Source organism: Protopterus annectens, chromosome 13.part0 (genome assembly GCF_019279795.1).
Source record: "Protopterus annectens isolate FY-2018-M chromosome 13.part0, PAN1.0, whole genome shotgun sequence".
Classification (NCBI taxonomy): domain Eukaryota; kingdom Metazoa; phylum Chordata; order Ceratodontiformes; family Protopteridae; genus Protopterus; species Protopterus annectens.
The window spans coordinates 1,190,682,896-1,190,708,030 of NC_056747.1; the positions used below are offsets into that span (position 1 = coordinate 1,190,682,896).

The 25,135-nt window shown below is 41.3% G+C and overlaps 1 protein-coding gene across 2 annotated transcripts in view; it reads right to left on the reverse strand.

The window, feature by feature from the left end:
• LOC122788193 (translational activator of cytochrome c oxidase 1) overlaps positions 1-25,135 on the reverse strand; it is a 285,644-nt gene that overhangs the window by 180,094 nt on the left and 80,415 nt on the right. For both annotated transcript variants that reach the window (XM_044055192.1, XM_044055191.1), the window contains exon 3: positions 13,911-14,044. In XM_044055192.1, coding sequence (XP_043911127.1) covers positions 13,911-14,044 — 134 coding nt within the window. The remainder of the gene's footprint in view (positions 1-13,910; positions 14,045-25,135) is intronic.

The following is a 25,135-nucleotide window of genomic DNA, read 5'->3' on the forward strand; positions in this document are numbered from 1 at the left end:
GTGCTGGGTACATTGTCTCGCCTTAGGGGCTGTTGTTGGGTGGCACACTGGTGTTGTGAGCTATGTGTCACTTTGGTTGTGACTGGTGTTTGTTTGCGTTTCGGCTTCTGAGGTCCTTGTTGCTTGGGCAGGTTAATGTTAAGGGCCTCCGCATATGTGGGTTTAGTGTTGCTATGTGTGGGAGTTGATGGTGTGGGTTTTGAAGGGCTATGAGTTGCTAGAGGTGTAATGCAGGTGTTGGCCTTCTCCTCTTGACTGTCTAGCACAGTCTTGACCGGAGAGAGCTTTGCTTTCAGTTTGGTTATGTAAATGCATCTCTCGCAGGTTGTAGTATTGGGTGGTAGGAGGAGAGGATTGTCTGTGTACATGAGGCAGTTGCCACATTGCCCCAGTATGCACAGATTCACCAGGTGGACAGGAGAAACCACCGGAAGCTGACCCTTGGACATGCCTGTTTAGGTGCTTTTTTGTAAGGTTTAAGAGCTGTTTTCCCTTACCTTTGCAAGGTACTTTGCAATTGTAGGCTGTTTAGTGCCTATGATTAATTTCTCCTTATTTACAAGGAGAGCTGAGTGCTTGTATCAGGTTCAGGCTTCCTAGTGCTTTACAGCAGGTTCTAGAGCAAGTGCTAGTCACAGAGATTCAGATTTTAGTGCTACTACTGAGAAACCAGCTAGTTTTAAGGGAACATTTGACGAGCAGATTTTCTGGCACCTGGAATAGTTTAAGTATAGCCTCGTAGTGCTGCACGATGTGAAAAATGTGCAAACACACGCGATTTTAAGCCAGAAAGTTGAAAGGGATAGAAATCAGCCCAAAAAGGATAATAAAATTACAATTTCAGAGCTGGAAACCATTCCTCTAGCGTTAGATAGGCAGTACAATGTTCACCAGTCCCACTGGTAGGCAGTAAGACTTCCCTCTGCCACAGCAAGTTCTGGATAGCTCTGAGCACAGAAAATAAAGTCCTGAGACAAGCAAGGTCTGGGATATGGACTGGCTAGAAAAGGTGGGAAACGAGCAAACAAGATAGTATATATATTTTTTGTTGAAACAGGCTAAACAATGCAATAATACAGTAAATAAACATAGAAAAGTCTAACACACTTGAGTGTGTAGTCCTAAACAGTAAATGCAATTAAAACTCTACAAAATTAGCAATTTAAAACTTTTTAAATGAAGCAAGGCAAGTGCACAACTGAAAAACGATTTAAGTGGCAGTAACACAGCAGAATAATTAGCTAGTCTACATATACAGAGAAGTCTATACATACAGAAAAGCAGCTAAAACACACAAACCCTTCAGATGCAGTGCAACCTAGAGTACTTGAGTTGTAGCAATATTAAGGCAATTACAGTTATAATAAATGCTCTAAATTACACTCTATATTTCCAAAATGTTTGAGAAGCACAGTCAGGACATAAGGAAATTCAGGCAAAAAAAATTTTTTTTTTTTTGAAAGGGAAAAAGGAGAAACAGAAGGCCTTATCAAATGCTCTCTCTGTGTTAAGTAGAATGAGCTAATGACACTAGACTGGGAGGAGTGTCCCAGATCAGATTTACAGTAGGGGCGGGCAACTGCAAAGCCACCCTACAAAGCACTAGAGAAAGCCACAAAATGAAAGTTATTTGTAAAGATACAGAATGCTTTAACTGCAAACAAATTAGTTACCCATGCAGATTTCAATAAAACTGCTGTATATAAATTACTAGAACAATAAACTGTATAAATAATCGAAAAAAAAAAAAAACAGGATACTTTTATATCTCAGCTAAGAGTTGGAGTCCACACCTCTCATCCACTCTGCTCAGTGTGTCAGGAATAGATACTGAGACATGTTCACTGACAGGAATATTGTCTAGGTTGCTCTGAGATCTAGAGTCCATATCACAGGATACAATGCTGCAATAATGCTTCAGATACATGAAGAAGATGCCTGCAGTTTCTCCTGTATTCTCTACCCTCAGATTCCACTAAGTAGGATCTCAGCTCGGCACATATACCTCTCACTTTACCAATTCTATCAAAGCCTTTCGCCATTTGCATCCTCACTGTCTCTCCTCCTTTCAATAGACGAAAAAATCTGCTCATTTTATCATAGCTGGACATCTGAAAAGAATGCTTTTTTAACAGTTTGGCTTTTATTGCTCTGGTGTTTTTAGCATCAGGCACCAACAAACTGGAACTGATGAGCACGGTTGTTCTGGTTTTTCTAGATAGAAGTCTTTGAGCAGGTAAGCCAAGTATATTGTCACGGGGTGTATTTCTGAGAGGAAGCAAATTCAAGAAGATAACGGTATTGTAATGTTTTGACCTCTCTAGCAATTGCTTTGCGCTCTGTGCTGCACGTTCAGCCAGGTCACTTGACTGTGGATATTCTAGACTGCTGGTAACCTGGATAAAATGCCACTCTTTTGCAAACTTCTGAAATAACTGACTGGTAAACTTTGTGCCACTGTCAGAGATATCTTTGTGTGGACTACCATGGACTTGGAAATGACACTTCAGCCGAGTAATAACAGTACTGGACATCAGGTTAGGTAGCAAATTGATCTCAAACCGGTTTGAATTAGAGTCTACCTACACTAAGTAATGCTGACTGTTTCCCTCAAATAGATCAATGGGTACTGCTGACCAAGGTAGTTCTGGAATCTGGCTTAGCTGAAGCAGCTCTTTTTACAAATGCAGTTTACTGCTATTGCATACTGAATAAGATGAAAGCACTTTATCAATGTCTTTCGATAGAGAAGGACAAGATACGAGTCCTCTTGCCCTTCTTTTGATAGAATCGGAACCTGGGTGGCCACTATGCAAAATCTGAATGTATTCATGTTGCAAGGAAGTAGGAACAACAACTTTCGGACCTTTGAATATGACACCATCTTCCAACATCTCATCTCTCTACGGAAAATATAGTTGCACTTCTAGTGGCACAAAAGAATGCTTTGACAACCATCCAACACTGATGAAGTGGCTGAGCTTTTGCAAAACTGGATCAGTCTTTGTATGCTCTCTTAGCTCATCAAGTCTCTTGGTATAAAAATTACGTACTTCCATGACACTGAAGTCAAAATTCTCTGCATCAAGCTGTTCTGTGGTATTTCTGGGCGATCTGGATAAGGTATCAGCCAAATAAAGACGTTTGCCTTTTGTATAGAAAATTTTAAAGCTGTATTTTTGTAATCTAAGCACCATTCTTTGAAGTTTTGCTGTAGCTGTATGCATATGCTCCTTTAAAATAGTGACTAGAGTAGTCAGTCTCGATCTGAATAGATCGACCATAAATACACTGTAATCATGGAACTTCTAACATGCGAACACAATTACCAAAAGTTCTTTTTCAATCTGAGCATACTGCATCTCAGTGTGGGTAAGAGTTAGAGATGCACAGGCTACTGGTCTGCCCTCGAAGAATAACTACACCAAGACCAAGCTTTGAAGGGTTACACATTTCTCTAAATTTGCGTTTTAAGCACTTGGTATCCTCTCTTGATTCAGCTGGTATGACAATATGGTAGTCTGATCACAAGAAAGAACTACTGGTTTGTGGACATCATAGTAGCTCAATGTAGGTGGATTAGCTATTTTCTTCTTGAAATGATCAAATGCTCTCTGGTGCTGTTCCAACCATGACCAAGCAACATTTCTGCATGTCAGCTCTCTCAAAGATGCCAACTCATTAAAGTCGGGTATAAACTTGCCCAAATAATTAACCACACCAAGGAAAAGCTGCAAGGCTTGGACATTGCCTGGGGCTGGCATCTCAAGAATGGCTGCTTGTTCGGACGGGTCTGGTCGTAAGTCTGCACCGGTAAATAAATGACCTACATAAGTAACTTCTGGTAGCCTAAATTTACATTTCAGAGAATTGAGCTTCAAATTCAGTTCACGTGCTCTGTCCAGAACTCTTAAGACTTCTGTTATGCTCTGCTTCTCCATTACTTCGAAGGAGTAAATCATCCACTATTATAATACATGGATAACCTGAAACAATTTGCTCCACTGCACACTGAAAAACTTCCCTGGCAGAATATATTCCAAAAGGCGTCCTTAGAAATCTGTATCTAACAAATGGGGTACTGAATGTAGTCAGTAGTGAAGATCTGCGATCAAGCATCACTTGCCAAAATAAACTCTCTGCATCCAAGACAGAAAAAACAGTGGCATTCGCCATAAAGGTAGCCAATTCCTCCACTGTACGTATAGGATGATGAGGCCTTTTTAATACTTTATTCAGGTCTTTTGGGTCAATACATATACGGATTTCATCTGAACTTTTCGTATTAGCAACTACCATTGAGGATACCCACTCAGTTGGTTCTGCGAGTGGACAAATCACATCTTGTTGCACCATCTAACTGGACCTTGACTTTGTCCTGCATAGCTATCAGAACTTTTCTCCCTGGTCTGACCACTGGACTAACCTATGGGTCTATTTTCATGGAGTATACAACTGGAAGTTTGCCTAGCTTGTCATCAAAAACATCAGCATACTCTGAAAAAATAGCATTGGTGAAGCTGGAACTAGGACATGTGCTTACATGATGAACATCTTTGGTAAAAGAAAGCAGTTTCATCCTTAGACTGTCTCCGAGACCCAATATTGACTGCACAGGTCTTCCAACTACATAGAAAGTACAGCTGTGTACACTTACCATAAATGTAGATGCTAGAGTGTATTCACTGTTGCAGTCATCACCTGTGGGTTATCCCTGCTGCCGTAGCCCTCAGCCAGCCCGAATGCCAGAGTCAATGTTTTTCTGCGTCAGCTAGTATTCCCTGCTGTCGGACCGCAGCAGAGATAACCCCCAGGTGATGACTGCAAAGTAAACATGAAGAACATCTGCAAGCTATAACTGTTCCCAGCCAAATAGCATGAAAGCACTACTGAGCCTTTGGTTTGAATCTCTTCACATCCATAAGCAACAAGGTTCGCATAATTAACCAAATTAAGTTGTTCACCAGCTCTTACACTAGCAAATGTTTCTGCTGACATAACATTACACTTTGAACCAGTGTCTACTTTGAGCTCTGTACGGTTACCATTGATCAGGACTGTACAAAACACTTTGCCAACAAATCTACTGCATTAACTTTTTCACGGACTACTGATACACCCTCTACATAGAAAGTAGGGTTGCAGCTTTCTACATGATCAACTTGCTTTTTTGAGTGACCTTTCTTAATAATAAAGTGAAGCGTGCTTGATTTACAAAACTTTTGAAAGTGGTTCCATTTTTTTACACTTGTGGCACTGCTGACCAAATGCTAAGCACTTCTCTCTTTTAGACTCATGACTGGTACCACAATTCATAGGATCATAGAAGGTCACTAGGCAATTGGCCCAGAGGCCCTTATAAGCCTAGCCAAGAGTTTAGCCCATGTTTAGACAAGTCAGCACCTGATGCCCCTTGTCCAGCAAGGACACAGGTGGAATCCCAGGGGGTGTATTTTCTATTTCCCATACAGTTTCTGCTTAAAAAGGGGTAGAGAGGTACTCTGCTTGCCGTGAAGAGGGAGTCTGTTCCATAGATGAGGAAGTCTCTAGGACACACATCTGTCCCGCCAACAAGTCCGGTTGATGTTACAGACCAGGTTGAGGCAGTGCGTGAGTTACTTGAGTGGAGCTTGACTTGCGGATATGCAGCAGTCCCATCAAGGTGGGGTCCGTGATCACCTCTGTATGGCAGACAGAGGTCACCCCTGAGGAGTCTGTATGAAACTGAGTAGAGGGATAGGGCTTTTAGCCTATCTGTGTATGGTAGAGGTTTGAGGGCCAGGATTCTCCTGGTGAGGAACCTCTGTGGTCTCCAGCTGCTGCATGTGCTCTGCTAGGTACATGCCGAAAGGGGCACTGTACTCAATAATGAGCCTTATAAGGGAAGAATACAGGGAGGTTATGACCTCCTTGTCCCTGGATGTGATACCCTTACTTACGAGGTGGTCCACGTAGAAGGCTTCCGTGCAATGGAAGGAACATGGTGCTCAAAAGTCAGGCTGCTATTAACTTGTGTGCCCAAATCCCTTACAACTGATTGCGTGTTTAGGATGTTATTAATGTGTTAATTTGTGAGGACGTTACTCTCCCCAAAGGGGATGATGCATTTTTTGATACTCAGCTTGAGGCCATGTTTCTGGCACCAATCATTTGTCTGAGTGAGACCCTCTTGTCCATTTTACTGAGATAGTCTTGGAACTTGCTGGAAAATTATGGGTTCTCCCAGGAAAAATCATAGGGGTGGCAGCTGCCATGTGCTTAGGCCTGTTTCTGCTAGCCACGTGCTGCTTGCTGTCTACATTTGCTCTAGAGGCTGCTGAAACCATGCACTTATCACTAGCAAGCCTTCTCGTGTGCCTTTTTGCGAGCTCGTGGATTTGACAAATCTCCACAGATTTGTTCAACGTTAAGTCACAAAGCAAAATCTTTCTCACTACAGCATTATTAATACCACACACAAGCCTATCCTTTACAAACTTGTCTTTCAAATCACCAAATCTGCACATTTTACCTTATTTCTCAAGTCAGTGATATAAGCTGCAAATGTTTCTCCTGGCTTTTGGTCTCTTGTATAAAATAAGTGCCTCTTTAATATAACATCTGTCCGGGGGTTCCACATTTCTCTAAACTTGTGTTTCAAGCACTCAGGATCCTCTCTTGATTCAGCCAGTACAACAATACGGCAGTTTCCCCCTCTCCTGCATATACTGCTGGTGCATACACAAATGAACACACTCTTTCAATGGCATCTGATCCTGCTAAGTTAAGCAAAATAAATGCCCTAATATGTGCACCTCTGTCCGAAAAAGCTGCTTGTATGAAAATGTCATATTCCGCGGTCAAATACTTTCCAATTTTCTGCTATATTATGATCAAACACAATTGGACTGGGTCTGCGAAATACTTCTGCCATATCAACAGACAGTAGTAAAGACCCTTGAAATCATGTATGAACATTCACACAGACATATTGCCAAAATTTTATGCCAGAATTTCTGACTGTGCCTAACAGCATAACAAACACTTTGAAACAACTGTACTTTGTGAAATAAGTCTCCGTAGCACAAGAACACTTTGAAATCACTGTACTTTTGAGAAACCACTCCTTATCAGTGTAAGAAACACTTTGAAATGACTGTACTTTAAAAAATTAATTGTACACGGCACAAGAAGCTCAGAGTAAGAAACATTTTGAAATGGCTGCATTTTTCAAATGAACTGTATGCAGTTCAAAAAACTTTTCAAAATGGCTGTACTTTGTGAAATAACTGTAGAATATAACACTTTGAAAATGAACTGTATGCAATTCAAGAAACTTTTCAAAATGGCTGTACTTTGTGAAATAACTGTATAATGTAAGAAACACTTTAAATGGCAGCACTGCGAATAAACGTACACAGCACAAGAAACTTTTCCAAAATGGCTATATTCTGATTGCACTTTGCAAAATAACTGTATTTTGCACACTGTAAACTCTTCAAAATAAATGCAATGTAATAAAGCACACGCTGCAACACTTTGCACACACTGAGATACCGAGATATTTCGAACTCTAGTTATGCTTTAAATCACTATGGTCAATGCGAAACTGTAGCTCATACCCACACACAGTCGTTTTCTAAAAAAATAAGCAATCGCCTTGCTTTTCTAAGCTTATTTGCCCTTTAATGTACTCTCTGTGCACTTTTAGCCTCTTATCATGCTCATTACACTTGTCTTGTGCTTGTTTTACTCTAAACATGCTCGCTTTGCAAATCAAAGGTAATTCTGAGCCCATATAACTATTTCTGATAATTTCATCAAATATCGTGATTTCGAACATTTCGCTTAACAATGCATTTTGCCCCTTTCATATGATTAATAATATCGTTTGATTAATAGTGCATTTTGTGCTTTACAAATGCTTTGCATCGTTTTCTTTGTAAAATAAATCATTTGTGCAAGTTCTGATTACCTAAAATTTGTTTCTGGACTTTTTTAATCATTAGAGCACATGCATCACCCAGTCTGCTCAATATACCCTCGTCAAGTCTGCATCTCATGGCTTGAAAAAGCTGCACTCTTAAATCCCAGTTCTGACACCACGTCACTCGTCCAGTCAGCATAAACCAGATGGACAGTTGTGGGTTCGGTTCAAGCAGCTCTATTATATACAAACACATCAGAATTAGGACTTGGTAACTTAAACTTAGACAACTTATAAACAGACTGACTACTGTACACATGCATGTTAACACTCTAGCTGTTCTCTCAAAATGGCACTACTGCCTGCACGTGCTCACTATTTATATGTACGCGCCTACACTTCGAAATGCTTCTTAAAGTTGAAACACATGCTCTGTTCTACACCTCTGATCTATAAGCAGGGCCACCTTGACCTGCTGTTTAGGTCACGGCCAGGTTTCCTAGGTCTTAAAACGTCTTCCAGACCCCTTTAATCCAGTATACCTTATGTAAAAAGCACTGTACATCTTTGTCATCCCGCGTGTGCTTCTTTACAGAATTTTCTGTCCAGAGGTCACAACTTTATATGAAACTCAAAACACATTGCTGTTTAAAAAAATCTAAAACTGTCAAAGTGCTGTCACCTAACTAATGCTACTCAATACCAGTGTATTCTTTATGATGAGAATAAGGTCAGGATTGTCAGCTTTTCTAACCAATAGTTAAGATATCTGTGGATTTATAAATTTGTATTCACTTTAAGTTAAACTCAATATTGCTGTTTTATGACTGCAACTTACTATGGTTTTGAATATTCTTTTAAAACTAGGCTGTGATTGAAAGGGGACAAGTAAATAGACTCCAAAGTCATAACATCTTGAAGGCAATATGCAAATGTTATGAAATACAGTCTTAGCCAAATGTATTTTAGATACTTTCTGGGATTTCGGAATAAAATTCTTCTCATGCTACTTGTATCCTAGAAAATGCATAAATACATAATTTCCTCTTTCCTCCGGCATTATTTCAAACATAGTGGGTTTTTACCTGCACAGAAGGTCAAAGGAAAGAGATGATGGTGTTTCGGGCACAAGTCCAAGAAAGCAGATGATGATTATTTGGTGAACATTTGAGAGAGACAGAAAGAAGGCAAGAGGAAATTAACTCCAGCAAAGAGATGACAGGGCTGTGTCACAGAAAACCTGCAACAGTCAAGTATGACTTGTCAAAGATGGCAGGAAAGCAACACTGAATCTTGAGAGGTAGTGACAGTTGAGAGGTCATGTAGAAAAAAATGGGAAAAGGGAGGTTGATATGGACGACTATGATGATTACGATGTGTGGTGTGCGTTTATTCTGGACCATGCCCCTAAAAAGCTACTTATGCAGCAAGGTATCTGCTTCAGGTCTACTTTGCCTTATCAAAATTCCCAGCAATAATAACGGATAGAGATGAATCCACAATATACTAGGAAGAGTGTAGCTTTTCCTTTAGTAACATCTTTTCATGCAACAAAGCCATGGAAAGACTTATCATGGAACTACTCAATTAGGATGCAAGGAACCTCCAAACATTGGCCTTATCTTAGTTTGGATTCATCACTGGCAGGTCATGTGTACCCAACCTATTGGACTTTTTGAAAAGGTCACCATAGCGATGGATGAAGGCAAGATGGTACACACAGCATACCTCGACCTGGCCAAAGATTTTGACACGGCTCCTCCCTCAGGCATAGTAGAAAAGCTACATAAACTGGGAATAAACCCCTATACGTCACCCAATGGATTGTCAACTGGCTCACAGAGAGTGGATAAGAAATCAAAATAGGGGAAATTACCTCCACAAATAGACCAGTCAACAGTGGAGTCCCCCAGGGCTCTGTTTTGGGACCTCACCTGTTTGGCATTAACTTTTCTGAAGTAAAAGCCAATACCAAAGGGCTCCAAGTATGAAGAGGACCGCAAGCTAGGAGCAGTCAATGAATCCCCAAATGAATTAGCCATCCTACAGGATGTTTTTTCCCAAATAAATACCTGTGCCAAAATCATGGACTGAAAGTAAATGACAAAAAAATGCATTACTGTATCTTTTGGGAAGTCAGCTACCCCAAGGCACTATCACACTGACAATACTCTCCCATGAGTTGACCCAGGTGTTTGGGAACGTATGCGGACAGTGAGCTAACCTTTCAACATGTGTCCACTGTTGTAAGAAAGTCATTCTATATTGCAGAACTTGTAAACAAAGGGATTGTGTCTAGGATCAGGGGTGGTCACTGTCCCCCCTTTACTCAGTCCACATTATCCAGACACATGTAAAAATTGAATGCCCACAGAGATACCTTACTAAAAGTATACAAGGCCTAAACAATATGCCCTACGTGGACCGACTTAAAGCCCTGTCACTACACTCAGTATCCTACAGACTGCTATGAGGTGACATGCTCTGCCATACAAGGCATCCTCCAACCCAATACTGATGAATTTACTGATCATCAGCTAGTCAGATGTCATCAGAAATACTGTCTAGAGATGTAAACCTCTTTGGCATGATCAATAGAACAGTTTGGAAGGACAAATATATCTCACACAGGATATCACTGTTCTGGAACAAATTCCTAATCCACATAAAACAAAGTTCATATTCAAGCATAACTTGAATCTATGGATGGCAAACAAGAACATTTACTCCAGGACTGCCCCCCACCCCCACCCCATATTGCCAAAAGACAGAGGCACCTTTACCCATGGGTTCATAGGAGCTTACTAAGCCAATGTCTCAAGAGCCCTTACAAACCTTGCCAGCTTTTACCCAATTTTCTATCCCTAGGGAAAGATAACAAGGGTCAGCAAGAAGGGTTTTGACGATTTTTACAGAAAGCTTCTGTCCATAAGGGACATGAGTACCACCCCCAGGAGTGAATTGGTGATTTCCCATTCATTGGTCCAGACTGCATTTGAAGATGGTAAGAGAAGGGCTCTGCTTCATGTGAACAGAAAGCCTATTCCAAAGCAAGTGCAATCTCTGGGACACATCTGTCGCTCCAGCATGATCTATTCATGTCCAAGATCAAGTTTAGAACTTTGGAGTGGATAGCCCTTGTGCAGTTAGATTTGTGAATATGCAATGTTTCCATTGGGGCTGGATCAGAGACTGCCTTTCAGGTCAAGCACAGATCACCCCTAAGTAATTGGTAGGAAACTGAATACAGTGATAGGGCTTTTAAAATCGGTCCACATAAGACATGTCAGATACACCCTGTGTTTTTGGTGAGAAAACTGAGGACGCACTAGCTGTTGTAGGTGCCTGGCTAGGTACATACTCAACTACTGGTCTGATGAGGGCAGAGTACAGTGGCACTAGGACATCCTTAGATCTGGATGTCATTCCCTTACTTATAAGCTGAGGCACATATAAGGATTTCCTCACCACCCTGAACACATTGTGGTCAAAGTTCAGATTAATATCAGAGTACCCAGATCTCTCACCACTGGATCCATCTTAGGGAAGCATTACTAATGTTGTAATTTGCAGGAGTATTTGATTTCCCAAAGGGTATTGTTATGCATTTATTTGAATTTAGTTTGAGGCCATGGCTCGGACACCAATCATTAGTCTGCATCAGTCCCTTCTATAGGACATCAATGTCGTTTGGGGCGTCATTGATTGTCCCCAACCTGCAGACATCAGAAAACATGGTCAGCCAAAGGTCATCCACATTTGCCTTGACATCTGAAAAGTATAACCCAAACAGGAGGGGCCCAGCACGGAGCACTGTGATACTCCACTGATGACTGGCCTCTTGCTGGACGTGGATTCCCCCACTCTAATAACATGTCCTATCCATGAGCCATTTGGCTATCCATCTGGTGACAGAGTTTTATGCTAAATTTTGTGAATTTTTCTATAAATACTCAAGTCGAGTACTATGTCAAATGCCATGGCCAGGTCAAGGTACACAGTATGCACACACAGTCTTACCTTCATCCATGGCTTTGGTGACCTTCTCAAAGAAGTCCACCAGACTGAACAGTCAGGATCTGCCCTTGACAAAGGCGAACTGGGTTGGGTCTAGAGTATGGAGATTTCCTATGTCATCATTAATCAGGTCCAAGACTATCCTTTCCATAGCCTTACATAAGAGGCTAGTCAGACTTATGGGTCAGTAGTTTCCTGGGTCAGTTGATGGCCCCCCTTGTGAAGAGGGATGATTGTTGCTGTCCTCCACTCTACTGTGGCAAAGTCTGCATGAAGACCATGATTAAACAGAGATCAAAGTGGATCTGCTAGGTCATGTTTCAAGCTAACAGCCACCCCGTGATTCAGTCAGTGCCCATGATGCAGTGTTTCTAGCTTTAGGCAGCACAGTGACAATCTGTTCTTTTGTGATAATAGGCAAAAGAATGGTATTTCATGGGGAGTGACCAGAGGTGATGAGGGGGTGAAACTTGAGCTGAATTTAAGCGGCCAGCAGGTTTTGCTATTTCTTCTGGCTGAGCATAGGTACTGCCAGCCACAGCCAACTCAGCACATTGAGTGTTTCCTTAATATTTTGGACATATCTAAAAAAATGCTTTGTAGCTATCTTTTGCTTGGGAGACTATTTACAGGTCCCCTCAAATTATCTATGGATGATCCCAGTTATTCTCATTAGGGGTAACATACAATTGACCATGGAATGGGCAAGGCCAGTCTCTATCCAAATGGGATAGGTTAATTTGAGCACAAAATGGGAAACTGGCCAGGCTTAAAATGGCCCGCAAGAGCAGCTAACCTAGTACTTACGTATGAAAAAGGTGCATGACAGTTTTTACCAATTCATGACCTACCAATGCAGCACACCTACCCAGGAGACACTACAGAGTAAGAAAAGAACTAAATTAACCTTTAAAAAACAAACAATCAATCAGAATTCAGAAAGGTTACAAAGACTTGCAGTCATTAACAGAGTACACACCTATGAAGTAATTTACAACCAACAGATGAACTGAAATTTAACCAAAATAAAGGGTTGGTGTGTCCACCTACACACAGAGGTATCCATGCAAGCCCATTACATAATGCCAAATACTGGTGCAAGCACAGAAAACAGTAGTGTGGCTTTCTTCTTTTAGTCAAAGTGAGACAAATGTTTCCCGATTATCAAGAAACAGGTGAAATAGGCCTGTTTCCAGTACGCACCGATAGCATGCTAATGTAATCCACCATCATTACCAACACTGGCCAAACTTTCCTGCAAGCTTGCTTTTTTTTCACTTATTTATGTATGCATGTATGCATGTATTACGTATACATGTTAACCAGGGTAGTGGGTCAATATAATTAGCAATCATTTCAGTCACAGCCCAGAAAAAGAAAATAAAAATAACATTTCAAAACAATCAGAATTCAGAAAGCTTACACAAACTTGAAGTCATTCGCCTTGTACACACCTATGAACCTATAACGTAATTTACAACCAAGATATTAACTGAAATTTAAGTATGATGAATTACTAGCATCATGACTAATCAATGCAAACATGCACAGTATACACACATACATAATTGTATAGTACAATGGCAATTCCTCAGAAATACTGCAGTCATTAGGCAACATCGTAGTAGGCTTAACAGAGGTCTAGGGTGTGTAAAGCTGGAGGAGTAACAGGTTTTAAGTTTTAAAAGTTATGGGTCAGTGTTTGAAATAAGTGCAAGTAGCATTTCAAGTAATTAGTTTTTTGCCTTTTTTTTGGCAGAGATAAGTGGAATTTCACTTGGAAGTGAGTCCCAAAAAGCAAGTTCAAGGACTGAGAAATGTGTGGTCAGCAGATGAAAGGGAGTTTGCGGGCCTGATGAATACAGGGTCACTAGATACTGCCTTTGACTGCACTAATGAATCTATAACAAGACAAAATCCTTTTAAATTTTAAATTATACATAATATAACTACAAAAATAAATATTGTGCATTATTTGTGACCATACCCATTTCTGCTTGCAATTAATTTTAATTCCTGGAGAGATCTGGCACTACTGTCAGTCAGTACCTCAATAAGCAGTGATGACCCTCCTGGTCCCCTTCCTTCATACACAGCATATGTTGCAGCTTTTGATTTATCCTGCAAAATACAACATAATTTGTCCCAATGAGTGAAAGTCCAGAGTCTGAACTATTAACTACTTGAGTATTAAATGATGAATTACTACTGCAACATCCCAAAATTAAAGAGCCAGTTGTAAACTATGAATGGACTGGGGGGTCACACATGTGTAAACTGTTAGTGCAGAATGGCAAAATGAGAGAAGAGATATGAAGTTCAATTTATTTCTGGTATAACACGTACAATAGCACAAGACACTGCCATCACTGATTTTTAAACTACAATTAAGGGCTGACTAGTAAACCAACAACTTTAGAATGGCATATGCTCTTGTAGTAGGAATAGGATTATTACTGTGGCAGTCAGTCTATGTTGTATTTTCATAATGTTTGCTAGGACAGACATTTCCGTGTCTACCTCATCACATCTTAAAGTAGTTTTTTTTTTTTTTAAATATATCCTTTGACAGGCTTATACAAGTCACTCAGCAAGTACAGAACAGCTTCCAGATGCATGCTTAACATTGCTTGCGCTGTTTATCTACATATATAATTATTTACTGAAATATAATTTATTGGAGAAACTACTCCAATATAAAACTTTTTTGGTTTGAAAAATAATGAACTGTCAATCTGAACAGAAATAAACAGAAAAATGTTTACACCCCACAAACATATTTACAAATGTACTATAAAAACTGCGACTTACTTCAAGAGTTCAGAATAACTTAAATAACCAAATTAAAGCATCAATGCTCACTTCATTTAACAAATATAATCCTTCCATTGTCAGCCTTTACCATCTGTGCCTCACAATGTTCCACCTAGTATTTCACTGAAAATACATCTCCAACACATATCCCACTATTGGTAACTGCAATACACACCACAACTGGGAATAATTCAACATTCATTCTTCTTGCCTGTCACATATCCCACTTCTGTTCAAATCAAACGTTTTTTCTGATATAGCAATGGAACACACTTAATATCCTTCACCATTCTGGGCAAAAACTCCGAACCTGCACATATACGACTGTAATAAAACCAAACTTCAAATAGCCCAATAGCATAACTTTCCCCCAAAGTAGAATTTATATCAAATATCTTACTTCAACCACTTACAAACATTATTGCTAGCAATCACCGAATCTCCTCTCATATACCCTTTCTAAAAGACTCTTGAAACATTGCTTCATATAGGAACCCCAACATAAAAAAATAATAGCTAAATAAAAAATTCCTTCACTTTTAATCATAGACAATCTTATGAATGGAATGCTGCCTTGGGACAACAGTATAAGCTAGAAAAAGTTAAGTAGCCTTTTCAATTCCCCCCTCCACACCTCTTAAAAGCAGCTTGTACACATTCAACATACCACCATAAACACTTGTCAACCAATTTATAAATCCAGTCAGATGTACACCACCTTGGTTGCAAACAAATACCGATTATAACACAACAACATACTGCAACAGCAGAGCACCTTATTAAGCATTTACATATATGCCCTTATTTTGACGTGCACCATATATAGCTTGTGCAAACTCTTCAACCCCAATACCCATTAACTCTACATAACAATCACAAGATTCTAACCCCTAGAAGCACTAACATCAGCCTACTGGATGCATCTTAGAAATACTGATACAAAAATCAACTTGATTGTAGCAGCAAACCCCTCTCCATGGGATACAGGGATGGGGCCCGGACTACGACCCAGGAAACTGGGGATTAGGCCTTGGCAGTGGAAAAGCCAGAATGGAGTAGAAGAGAATTGAAAGAACAGAGTTTCCAAGTCTCCACCAATGGGGTGAGGGTTTGTTGGTGTACACCTGCCACACACTCAGTGGTAACACAGGGAGTTTCATGCTTTCGTACAGGGGAAGCATGTACCATCACTAAAGCCTACAGTATGCCATCCTCTTGGATACTGCTGGCAAACCGTGCAGCTAAGAGTGAAAAACCACATCCATCCTTATAGTGGCAGTCCCATTTCTACTTCAGCCCCACAAACAAATGAGCTGTAAACTTCTGCCAGGCAAACAAATGCATTATTAGGGTGGCCATGTGAAGAGTTGATGGTCAATGGAAGACGGTACAAAAACAGAGCAAAAAATGATTGCACACTCACACTCACACTCACACTCACACTCACACTCACACTCACACTCACACTCACACTCACACTCACACTCACACTCACACTCACACTCACACTCACACTCACACTCACACTCACACTCACACTCACACTCACACTCACACTCACACTCACACTCACACTCACACTCACACAAATGTATACATCATCATTCACTCCTGCAAAGTTACAGTCCAGTAAAAGCATTAACACAAAAAATCAGGACAGTTTAACAATGAACAATACATCATGACGAAAAATGATTTAATCAATGCAAGCAGTTATAAAGTCATGCCAATTTTGAAAAGGTTAACAGATTTAATACAGCCAAAAATCAACTTCACAAGCAAATATCTCCTTACAACCATATTTTAAATGTATACATCTCAAATGTGTTATATTACATGCCGCGGTGGTACGGCGGTAGCGTTGTTACCTCAGAGCAAGAGGTTCTCCCATTCGATTCTCGGCTGGGCTTGGGAGTGCCTTCTGTGTGGAGTCTGCATGTCCTCCCCACGGGTGGGTAGCGTTCGAAAGACATGCATGCGTAAATGGGCATGCCTTCGTTGAAGGTTGGGCGTTGAGCTGGCACCTCGGTGTTTCATAAAAAATCTACTGCCAATCATTAGCGGACTGCAGTTCCACTGTGGCGACCCCTTACTGGGAAAAGCCAAAAGACAAACAACAACATTCAAGATATGTACCATTAAAAACGCTCACCATTTAGTAAAACATTCTTCACAAAATACAGTATTTGTGATATCTAAACTCGGAATGGAGATCAAGAGTACAAACTTAGGGAAAAAAAAAGTTACTTTGCAAATTTTTCAGCGTAGCGCCATCTTGGTATTTTGTTACAATCTTCAAAATTTAGAGCCAACCCTCACTCATATGCATATAGCAATTGTAGGTCTAGTGCACCCAGAACACTAACACACACAACCACAAAGACAGTCACTCAATTACCCACCATGAAAATCAGTAAACATTTAACACTCTATATAGCATACTTTGGACCAGATTCTAAAAGAATTTTACAGTGAGCTTATCGAAGGAAGGACACTCAGCAAACTCGGAGCTACAATATATAACATTAAGTATCCTGGTTTTTGTTTATTTTGTTCTTTATTTCTTTGTTGTTTATAGCACTTTGTGTACTGTGTATTTTTTCTAGCTAGTTTCACTGTGTGTGAGGTATTAACTGGAAATTGTCCACCCTTATTAAGCATCTGTTGGGTTGTTTGTTTATGATAACTTGTTGCAGTTAAACTCTTTTTCTAGTGGCTCCTTTAGCTGTTTAAAACTTTCATTTAAAGGCTCACTGCTGCTTTTCAGCTGGGAGTAACACTTCTGCAGTTTGTTCTAAGTAGTGTGGATATTTGTAGCATTTCCATATTCAGGCTTGTATTTGGGCCTAGTGTTTGTGGAGGCTGTGTGTCTGAGTACATAATTCAGGGACATCTTGTTTTAGCCAAAGCCATTAGGCATTTCAGTGAGAGAGACTTGTTTGAGGTCATTGGCTGACTGAGGTCTCCTGGACTACAGCTTAGACTAAGCACCTCATTGGTTCTTTTGAGATTTCTTTCTTAAAACTGTCTCAGGTTTCAACTTTCTGTTACCTAAGAAGCTCAGTTGTGAGTGTTCAGCCATTTTACAGTGAGCTTATCGAAGGAAGGACACTCAGCAAACTCGAGCTACAATATATAACATTAAGTATCCTGGTTTTGTTTATTTTGTTCTTTATTTCTTTGTTGTTTATAGCACTTTGTGTACTGTGTATTTTTCTAGCTAGTTTCACTGTGTGTGAGGTATTAACTGGAAATTGTCCACCCTTATTAAGCATCTGTTGGGTTGTTTGTTTATGATAACTTGTTGCAGTTAAACTCTTTTTTTCTAGTGGCTCCTTTAGCTGTTTAAAACTTTCATTTAAAGGCTCACTGCTGCTTTTCAGCTGGGAGTAACACTTCTGCAGTTTGTTTCCCACCCTCCCTCCCTGTTGGCATAGTGTTTTTATAGTTGGTGGCTTTGCAGTTGCCCGCCCCTTGTGTAAATTTGATCTGGGACCCTCCTCCCAGTCTAGCGTCATTACCTCATTCTACCCAGTACAGGGACAGCATTTGAGAAGGCCAATCAGCTTAGTTTCTGCTACTCCTTTCTCTCTTTCCTTTCTCTTTCAAAAAAATATATATATATATATATACTGTATTTGTGTTTTTCTTACTTTATTTTGCTCTTTCTTCTTAAAAGTACTCAATTGTATTTATTACTGCTTGGTGTAACTCATTGTAAGCCTTTTAGTTTAAGCACCTGGGCTTCAGACCAGTTTTACATTAGGAAGGTTTGTGGTCTGCACTGTAGTGGCAGAACAGGTAGCTTACATCCTTCTAAGTTGGGAACTGCTGATTGAGGGCTCAGTGTCTGTTATTCTAAAAGTGTATTAATTCTGGTTTAAGCACTTGGGCTTGAGGCCAGTTATTTTACATTAAGAGGGTTCGTGTTCTGCACTCTTGTGGGAGGAGAGGCTGGACTCTGTCCTTCTGAGCTGGGAATTTCTGGTTAAAGCTTATAGTGCCTGCATATTTGAACTGCTTCTTACTGAAATTGGTACACCTCCTTTGGCATAGACTAGATCCAGACCTGCTGAATCTAGCTTTGTTTGTATAACTTGAGCACTAATCCAGGCATTTTTTAAAGTATTCAGTTGTATTTATTACTGCTGGTAGTAACTTGATTAAAGTGTAGCTATCATTTCTAAGTCTTTTGGATTAAGCACTTGGGCTTCAGACCAGTTGTTTTACATTAGGAAGGTTTGTGGCCTGCACTGTGGTGGCAGGACAGGCAGCTTACATCCTTCTAGGTTAGGAACTGCTGATTGAGAGCTCAGTGTCTGTTATTCTAAAAGTGTATTAGTTCTGGTTTAAGCACTTGGGCTTCAGGCCAGTTATTTTACGTTAGGAAGGATTGCGGTCTGCACTCTTGTGGGAGGAGAGGCTGGACTCTGCCCTTCTGAGCTGAATAAGCGACTTTTCTTGATACTAAGTATAATTTTTGTTGCTTTCCACATCTGAATACCTAGCGACTGTATTTCGCCTGCCTTTCTGTTACACTGAAGCTGTTTTTACTGCATTTAACTTAATATTGCACTTGGAATCCTTGTTTGTTACTATTTGACTGTATTTGTAGCAAATTCTTCTGTGTAAGCTGTAGTAGCTGATTCATAGCATTTATAAGTGTTTGCTGTACCTGTTTCTGCCTGTTCTGTGAAAAAAAAAAAGAAAAAAAAAAAAAATATCTCTTGTTTTTCCTGCTTTACTAGTTTAGTCCAGTTTCAGAGTTGCTGATTCCTGGGCTTTGGTTGTAGTTCCTGTGTACTGTTTCCTTGCCTTATTTGGGGGAGAGGAAGTTACCTTGCTTACCAGTGGGAGTGGGAAGCATTGAGCTGCCTTTTGTCCAGTTTTGTGAGGTTTCAGCCAGTAACTAGTAGTTTATTGGTCGTTTTGGGCCAGTTTCTAGCTTTTCCAGCCCCTGGTATAAACGTAAACGCTGCTAGCTGATTTAGCGGAGCTGCCACTGTTGCACACTAGGGCAGCCGGTTAGGCAGGTTTAAACTATTCGGCTACCTAAAGTCCACTCTTCAAATTTTCCCTTAAAACTACCTTCCTCGAACTATACTACTGATCTAATCAGCTTATCCTATAACTAAAAGATCATCTCCACTTGACTCCAAGTAGACTATTCTCTATCTGTTAAACCTAGCACTTGCTCCTACAGTACTTATTACCTTGATACGGCACTCTTGTCATAGATAGTACCCCAAAAGGTAACCCCCATTTCTCGGTCACCCACGTCCCCTGAATCTTTTTAAAGTTTTTGTCTATCCTTCTAGCATGTCGAGGGATCAGTTGCTAGTGTCCTCTCCTGCTCAGCTGGTGAACCTGGGAATACTGAGGCAATGTTACAATTGCCTCATGTACACAGACAACCCTCTCCTCCTCCCACAAAACACAAATACATGCGAGAGATGCAACTATACGGCCAAACTGGAGGCTGAGCTCTCTCGACACAGGACTGGCAAGACCAGTCAGGAGGAGAAGGTTACCACACACACTATAGACCCAGTCTCATATAGCACCATTACAACCTCAAATCATACACATAAACACACAAAGACATACTCGGAGGCTCTGATCAAAAATCTACCAAAACAGCAGAGGCCACCAAAGCAGACACCCAAACAACCACCACCTCAGAACACAACACCTGCAACACATAGACCTCACAGTCAGAGTGTCAAACAGTCACAGCCCTTAAGGCCAAACACAATGCCAGACACACTAGTCATTGGTGACTCCATAGTCAGACACACTGATGTCCCGCTCACCAGACTGAGTAAGGAGAAGGTCACAGTAAGCTGCCTGTCGGGCGCTAGAATCCGCCACATAACGCAAGCACTCAGGTCTCTCAACAGCAAGTACAAATATGACTCAGTCATTGTCCACGCTGGTGTAAACGACCTGAGACGACTCTCCTTGGACTACATGAAAAGAGACATTGAGGAGCTCTCTGACTATGTAGCCCAGGCAGGTATGACCCTGACCTTGAGCAGTATCCTACCTTCACCAAGAGTGATGCCACAATACAGAGATAAGATGATCAGCTTTAACAATTGGCTTAAACACTGGTGTCATTCAAAGGGGATCCAGTATCTGTCTGCCTGGGATGACATGCTGGACAAGCCACGCTGCTCAAGGGACGGCTTGCACCTGTCACCCCTGGGATTCCGGATATTGGCAAAGGCTCTTGCCACCCCATAGTGCCTTTTTAGGCAAGGCTCAAATTCTAAACCTACCACCCTAGAACACAAAAAGGAAAAAACTAAGGGTAATGCTGCTCAATGCCAGAAGTCTCAATCTCAAAATGCACGCACTCGAGGCCCTTCTCAGTATGGAGAACATCGATGTCTGTGCTGTGACAGAAACCTGGTTCAAGGCTCCTGAGAGCACCCCAGCTATCAGGTTTTACCTCATATCATGCTCCGCCCCAAAATCCGGACAATACCAAGAAAGGAGGGGTATCCATATTCATTAAGGACACCCACACCTCAAGACTGGTGGCAACGCACGATGCATCGGAGACCATCCAGGTGCAATTAACCATAGGCAAGACTGCTCTGCAAATTGTAGCATGTTACAGGCCACCCTCACAAACTCAGGAACCTCACATGGCCTTCCTGAAAACACTAGAGGGGATAAATGTATCACCAAACACCATCATACTAGGTGACTTCAATTACCCTAATATAGACTGGGAACACTACTCAAGCCCAAACACCCTAGCCCAAAAGTTCCTGGAATTCATAAACTCAAATGCCATGGAACAACTAGTCACCATCCCCACAAGAGGAGATAACATACTTGATCTCATCATCACGAACATGGGAGCACAATGTTCAACACCAGAAGTATACCCCTCACTGGTGAGATCAGATCACAAACTAATCTCGCTGGAGGTCCTCATCCCACCCCCACCTGAAATAAAAAAGACCACAGTAAAGAACTTCTCAAAAGCCGACTTCACACTTCTAAAGACTAGTGTGGTCTCCTTTAAGGCCACCGAGCTGGTGGAAAACAGTACTCAAGCCGCTGAATCACTTACAGACGCCTTCTACCAGCACCTGCAGGACTGCATGGATAAGGCAATCCCAAACAAAACAAAGACTCTTAGTACCAAAGGCAAGCGTCCAGTCTGGTGGACCCCAGCCATAAACAAACTCTACAATAAAAGGAGGAAGCTACTACAAGATACAGCAAAATCCTTAAAAGGTAAGACACCCTTGATCACTATAAGTAAAAACTAAGAGCTCTCATAAAATCATCCAAAGCAAATTTGAGAGAAAAATAGCTAAAGACTCAAAAGACAATCATAAGGCCTTCTTTAGCTATGTTAGACACCTAGGAGGAAACTCCCAGATATGCTCAGAACTAGTTCAAAATGATGTGAAGATTACTGATCCTACAGACATTGCCAACATACTGGCTGACAGGTTCAGTGCAAACTTCTCCCCTCCCCAAAAGGAGAGATATCTATACCAAACGATTGCAGCCCCCAAACATCTCCAGCGCCCAAGTGAGAACTGCTCTCTCCAAAGCAAAAACACAGCATCCATGGGACCTGGTGGTGTCGCCGGACGTGTGCTCCACGAACTCAATGAGGAATTAAACCCACAGCTAGGACAGCTGTTTAATCAAAGTCTTACCTCTGGATACACCAGGGAGTGGCGCACTGCAACTGTGGTCCCACTTCACAAAGGCGGTGCATCCACCGACCCTGGAAATTACCGTCCCATTAGCCTGACAAGCCTTATCTGCAAAGCCATGGAGAGGATCATAATGGACCTCATAAATAAAGACATAGGGAATTTGCAGACTTTGGATCCAACCCAGTTTGGCTTTGTCAAAGGCAGATCATGCCTTTTAAACTTGGTTGACTTCTTCGAAACAGTCACCAAAGCCATTGACGAGGGAAAGGCAGTCCATACAGCCTACCTCGATCTGGCTAAGGCCTTCGATACAATACCCCACTCGGGTATCATTGAAAAACTCATCAGCTTAAATGTTAACCCATACATCACAAGATGGGTTGCAAACTGGCTGAGTGACAGAACCCACAGGGTCAGAGTTGCTGGCGCCATGTCAGACTCAAAACCTGTCACAAGTGGTGTCCCACAGGGCTCAGTCCTGGGCCCACTCTTGTTTGGCATCTACTTTTCCAAGTACAAGCAAACACAGGAGGGTTATGGCTGACAAAGTTTGCAGATGACTGCAAACTGGGCGCCATAGTAGAAAACACATCTGACACAGATATCCTTCAGAAGGGTCTCACAGAAACGGATAACTGGTGCCAGAGCCACGGCCTGAAGTTAAATGCCAAAAATGCATAGTCATACCCTTTGGGAAAAACAAGGTTACCCCTAGCTACCAAATAGGTGGCAATCCACTGAGCACAGAAGAAGTTATCAGGGACCTGGGGACCCAGGTTGATAGTAGTCTGTCATTCGACACCCATGTAGCTAAAGTAGTTAGGAAGACTTTCTACATTGCCCACCTTATCATGAAGGGATTCTCATCTAGATCAAGGGAGGTCATAGTCTCCCTTTACTCATCACTCATCAGACCAATGATTGAGTACAATGCCCCATTTGGGATGTATCTGACCCGACACCTGCAGCAGCTGGAGAGGCCACAAAAGTTCCTCACCAAAAGGATAAAGGGTCTCAAAATCTGTCCTATGCTGCCCGACTGAAAGAACTCCAGCTCTATTCAGTCGCCATCGCTTGCTCAGAGGTGACCTTTGCCTAACATACAAGGCCATGTCAAACCCAGATTTGATGAATATGCTTCACCTCAAAAATCTAGATCCATCAGAGCCACAAGGGCGGAGACTTAAACCTCGACACGGCTATTAATAGGACGTGCTGGAGGGATAGATTCATTACCCAAAGACTCCCTATGCTGTGGAACAAAATCCCGGTACATGTGAGGCAGAGCACCTCGCTGGCCTTGTTCAAGAGAAATCTTGACCAATGGATGGGAGATCGCAGATATACCCCAGGGATTACCTCAGTGTCACTGCTCGACAGAGGCACAGCAAAATAATGGGTATAGTTCCCCATACTAAAGGGGTGGCGTAAGCCACAAAACGATGGGCTAGGCTTGTAAATGCCCTCGGGCAGATAGCCTAGTATAAACCTATGAACCTATGAACCTATGAACCTAAGAGTTACTCCAGTGCAAGTCTGCTTTATAGGCAAGCCTTACACCAAACTAATTCAATTACAAAGAGAGCAATTATTTTGGAATCCGGTGCTTTGTGTTCAAATATACAAAGTTAACATGGTCCATCAGTAAAGTTAAATATTTAAACCTTCTGGGGTATGACACTTCCAATTAATCTTGATCATACCGCTGCAACAACCGCCCCCTTTAGTCACACGGCTTCAACAATTCAATCCAAAATAATTAAGGGTACCTTGTAAAAGTTGTCCAGTGAAAAACTGAGGACATGACCAGTCATCACTTAACAACTTAAACCAGCAAACCACAGTCTTGCATGATATACAAATGTTAAAGTACATTACTTCACAGAGACGTTTATAAAATTATTACACATGAATTCACTTCATAAGTGATATACATGTCCTTTGGATGAGACATTAAACCAAGGTTCCATTTGCCCGAGTTGATGATTGCTCAGGTGGATGTAAATGGTCTCATGGTACTTATCAAAAGAGAGTAGTGAGAAAGCCACTGGTGCTCAAGACAAAATTCCCCTGGTCAGTATGAATACCACCTCTGGTCTCCTCAAAAAACAGGACACTGGTCTACTGGGACTAACCCAGTCAACAAAGAGTAAATGACAGTAAATAAAATATTAATATCCAAAAGTCCCCCAAGGTGGCCATTTCAATTATTTCTCCACTTCAAATACCAGATAAAAATGGCCACCATCACTACCTCACCTTTAACTTGTTCATATAGTCAGACTCCTAATCATCTCCCAGTTCAACAGCTTCACAGCCATCATAATGTATCCAAGGGCTCATATAGTACAAAGTAGATGAAAGAAGACCGTATACAGTGCACTGATGACTGGGCCAAGGTAAACAGTTGAATTTCTGATGGAAAATATTTCTAACACTTAAGGGAATGACAACCTGCACCTTAGTTTATACCACCTGCAAACCTTGACAGCATCCAAAGCCAGAGCCCTTTGCTATGTAGTATCTCTGAGAACCAATACTATCCTTTCCTCCACCATTATTCTTTTGCCAGGCTGCAACTACCATGATAAAACCAGCTCTTTTCATACAAAGTAAATAAATATCACTGTGAAGCAACCCATGTGCCTTGTTTGCCACTTCTTCTTTCGGCTTTTCCCAGTTAGCGGTCGCCACAGCAGATCACCTG